Source organism: Limulus polyphemus, unplaced genomic scaffold, assembly GCF_000517525.1.
Source record: "Limulus polyphemus unplaced genomic scaffold, Limulus_polyphemus-2.1.2 Scaffold5852, whole genome shotgun sequence".
In the NCBI taxonomy this organism is placed as follows: Eukaryota; Metazoa; Arthropoda; class Merostomata; order Xiphosura; family Limulidae; genus Limulus; species Limulus polyphemus.
The window spans coordinates 21,325-26,025 of record NW_013671462.1 but is presented as its reverse complement, the minus strand read 5'-3'; the positions used below and the strand labels follow the sequence as shown (position 1 = coordinate 26,025).

Here is a 4,701-nt window from a genome sequence, read left to right as displayed (position 1 = left end):
AGATTTGGTCACAGTGATATAAGGTCTGTCAATGATGAAGTCGTTTAGTTGTCTATAAACAAACAGATTCAATGTGACCATACAAGGTCTGTCAATGATGAAGTCATTTAGTTGTCTATAAACAAACAGATTCGTTGTAACCATACAAGGTCTGTCAATGATGAAGTCGTTTAGTTGTCTATAAACAAACATATTCACTGTAACCATACAAGGTCTGTCAATGATGAAGTTATTTAGTTGTCTATAAACAAACAGATTCACTGTAACCATACAAGGTCTGTCAGTGATGAAGCCATTTAGTTGTCTATAAACAAACAGATTCACTGTGATCATACAAGGTCTGTCAATGATGAAGTCGTTTAGTTGTCTATAAACAGATTCACTGTAACCATACAAGGTCTGTCAATGATGAAGTCATTTAATTGTATATAAACAAACAGATTCACTGTAACCATACAAGGTTTGTCAATGATGAAGTCATTTAGTTGTCTATAAACAAACAGATTCACTGTAACCATACAAGGTCTGTCAATGATGAAGTCGTTTAGTTGTCTATAAACAGGGTCACTGTAACCATACAAGGTCTCTCAATGATGAAGTCATTTAGTATTTATATATCCATTTCTAACGTAATTAGACAATTTTTTGCTCAGATTTCTTCCAGATCATTACTTGATTTATTATGAAATTTATTCAAGTAATTAACATTTTCTAAATGAAATCAATATACTGCAATGTTTTGCCATAATTATTTTTAATTGCAAATATTGAGAACGGTAATGTAATATTCCCTGAATGGAATTTTATAACAATAGTGTAATATTTCCTGAATGGAATTTTATAACAATAGTGTAATATTTCCTAAATGGAATATCTATAACAATAGTGTAATAGCTCCTAAATGGAATATCTATAACAATAGTGTAATAGCTCCTAAATGGAATTTTTCTAACAATATTGTGATATTTCCTAAATAGAATATCTATAACAGCAGTGTAATATTTCCTAGATAGTATATCTATAACAGCAGTGTAATAGTTTATAAATGGAACATTTATAACAATAGTGTAATAGTTTATAAATGGAATTTTTATAACAATAGTGTAATATTTCCTAAATGGAATCTTTATAACAATAGTGTAATATTTCCTAAATGGAATCTTTATAATAATAGTGTAATATTTCCTAAATGGAATCTTTATAATATTAGTGTAATATTTCCTAAATGGAATCTTTATAACAATAGTAATGCGCTGTAAAGCAAAATTTCAATTCACGGACGCCGAAAGCCGGAGATATATTGAAAAACCAGTAGGTTTAAAATTGTTATAAAAACATTCAGTTTAGATCCAACTCCACTTAAGAATCATCACTGAGTTACCCTGAACTAAATGTGATTTAGTGAATTGGGAACTGAGCTTAATGTAAATTCAGCTTTAAAGCCATGAATAAAATGATGCAATGCGAGTAATGTCAAGTTGCTTTGATTTGGTGTGTTTATGGAATACCAACTAATGTTTAAGCTAAACCAATCAGAATTTTGGCTTTTTTATCACTCCAAAGTTTATGAATATATTACCTTATACAGTAGTATTACAACAGATGTTCTACTGATGTTGATGCTGAGATTACTATTCAAAGATTGAATGATCATTTAAAAAAACAATTTATGTTCAAACTAAACTTATATCAACATATAGACGCTAAAATATTGCAAAAATGAAACATTCTTGGAATTTCATACATCACTAGACGAGTTGTTACCTATTGTAAAGCGTAAAGCTACACAATGGGCTATTTACACTCTGTTCACCGCGGAGAATCGAACCCCGGATTTTATCACTATAAGCCCGTAAACTTATTTCTGACCCACGAAATGTCAGTATGGTAAAAGAAATATTGTGATATGTAAAATACATTTGTTTGTTTATAAACACAGTGGGCTATCTACGTTATGACTATGCGGATATAGAACCCTGATCTTAAGCCGTATAAGCCCTCAATATTACCCCTGAGCCATCGTAAAATAGATACGTCGAAAGACGTCGTGAATCATTATCAATTACTCAGAGCTTAGAAATGGTTAAACGATATATAGTAATATTATATTATACGAGGTAGCCATTTCATCAGCAGACATTTTTATCTTTGTCTGGGGTCTGAGTCCTAATGATAGTTTATATTCAATACCTGGCTACTGACAAAGCTACCAAGAACATTCAATATTTCATCTTCTTTGCAAACGGTTTATAGGCGAATTAACGATGTTTTTCTTTTTTGTTTCTCGGGAAATAAAGGAGATTCGAGTAGATTACAACGAGTGGTAATACGGTGTAATAAAAATGAAATCGAACAAAACAGTTTGGTAATTACGAGTATGTGGTACCACCTTGTGGTGATACATCCATTTAGATTCATATATATAGTTCTCAGTCTTAGTAAGTACAACACCACCAGCCATATTCGCGTCGATACTCACGGCAGGTAGTATAAGAAAGAAACGAGTTTCGATGAGATATTTTATTCTATGTTTTTCTTCAATATAAATTATAAAACTTAAACTCTGCTTTTAAAAGGTTTTTAATATTTCTTCACTTATCAGTATCTTAAAACTTTTAGGATCGATCAAACTTCTTAAAACTTTTAGGATTAATCAAACTCCGTTAGGTTAGTTTGTTTGAGTGTGTGTGTGTGCCAAAAGATGAGTCCATACACACGCACATCGTAGTCTTTAACTAGCATGTAAGTTGTGAAGCACGTGACTTTGAGCGATCTACTTCTGATAGGTGCAGCATGCTTACTATCGATTCTTCTAAGAACTTATGATTGAAATCAAAATTTACATGTTGTGATATGTCAACCTTCCTACATCTGCCATATCAGGCCTACTGGGAAAGGACAAGCTTAATAGTGGTCCAAGCGCTAAAAAACGACTGGTGTGAACTAGAATAACTAAGAGAATTTCAAATATTATATATTTTACTTATGTAATTTACAAATCAGATTTTTAATGGAAGTATTAATAATGTATTATTATTATTTATTGATTTTATTTGTAACACCAGTTCGGCTTCCGATTCAGCGGTAAGTGTGCAGACTTATTACGTTAATAAACCGGGTTTCGATACCCGTGGTAGGCACAGCACAGATAGCCAGCCCATTCTGTAGCTTTGTGCTTAGCATCAAACTAACAAAGTAAGTAACACCGATAATTTATTTATTATTATCATTATTGTTTTATTTGAATTAATATTACTACTATTCAGAAGAACTTGCGAACTAGCAAGAGAGACTTACCTTAAGCCATTACTAACACACGTTTTACGACAATTTACAACAGATTTGTTTTGTGCATAAGATGCCAGAAAAAAAAGTTAGTTTAATTTTTTTCTCCTTTTACCCAAATTTCCAATGGATGTGTTCTTTTGTTAGGCTGGGCGTGGCCTATAGGTTAGTGTGCTTGGAACTGTGAACACTAGTACAGTTCGCGACCCACTATGCGCTTTGGAGCTTTGTTTGCGTTATAAAAGAGATAGTCAAAATCCCGTTTGTCGATTAGACAAGATTCTCCCAAGAGTTGGCGGTGTGCGCTGTTGAGTAGTTGCTTTCCCTCTCATTTATCAGGTCGAAATGATGGACGTCTAAGCACAGATAGCAATTTGTGTACCTTAAAAATGGAAAATTATTTGTTTGTTTGTCTGTTTTGGCGTGAAGCTGTACATTGAACTGTCTCCGCCAAGTATCTATAGCGGTGTTCAAAACCTGAATTCTAGCATTATAAGCCCTCAAACTTACTGCTGAACCATGGTAAAAAAAAAAAAGAAACAGAAAACATTAAATACACGAGACTGTAACATTTCCTTAATGAGGATTTTGTTGTCTTTCTTTTTTTTCTCAAGATACTTCTTTTGTTCACTTTTTAATTTTGATTTTCTTGTAGGCCGTTCATCATTTGTCTTGACCACTCCAGAAATCACTGTAAGCCAGGTGGACAGACCTGAATCATCAGAATTAGTAGTATAACTGTTTGCAAAATAACGTGTGAGGACTAAATGCACATTGGTTAATATTCCCTTTGTTAAAAAAGTTTGAACTGTTTAAGCACAGCAAGAGTTTTCAACTGACCCAAATATTTTCACTTGACAATGGTAAGTTGCTTTCTGTATTGTATTTTTTTTCGTAAATATTTGGATAACCAAAATATTGTTGTTCAGAAATGAATTAAGTTTTCTTTTTCTAAATTACAGCTGTCTCTTTAGGAGAAGACACCAATACACGTAGTGCAGAATTTCTTGTAACATTATATTATCCTATTACATTAAACATATGGAATAGGACACTCGTAAATCTAAAAATTATTGTATCACTTTGTAAACATATAAAAAGCAGCAACAAGTGTCATACGTTTTTTTCGCACTTATCTAATATTAATTCTCTCAAGGGTATTGAGATATTAAATAACAATTTTATTCGGAGAGTCTATCCCCTACCCTTTTGCAATACATACGACTATTCGGGCAAATTTTTCAGTTTTCATTCGGGCAAAATCAGAAGCAGAAAATTTTTACCTTCATTCGAGAAAACTGGTAGCCGAAGTTTCTTACTCATAACCTCATTCGGGCAAAAATTTTACATCATGTCAATGTGTGGGACCTCTAGCAAAATATCTTTGACCAAATCCCATGTAAATTGGTGAAAATA

At 32.4% G+C, this 4,701-nt stretch overlaps 1 protein-coding gene across 1 annotated transcript in view; it reads left to right on the top strand.

Moving 5' to 3' along the window:
* Positions 1-4,701, top strand: part of LOC106473059 (calcium-binding protein E63-1-like) — a 33,531-nt gene that overhangs the window by 10,149 nt on the left and 18,681 nt on the right. Inside the window, exon 2 of the mRNA XM_013933737.2 lies at positions 3,941-4,148. Coding sequence (XP_013789191.1) covers positions 4,146-4,148 — 3 coding nt within the window. The 5' untranslated portion in view covers positions 3,941-4,145. The remainder of the gene's footprint in view (positions 1-3,940; positions 4,149-4,701) is intronic.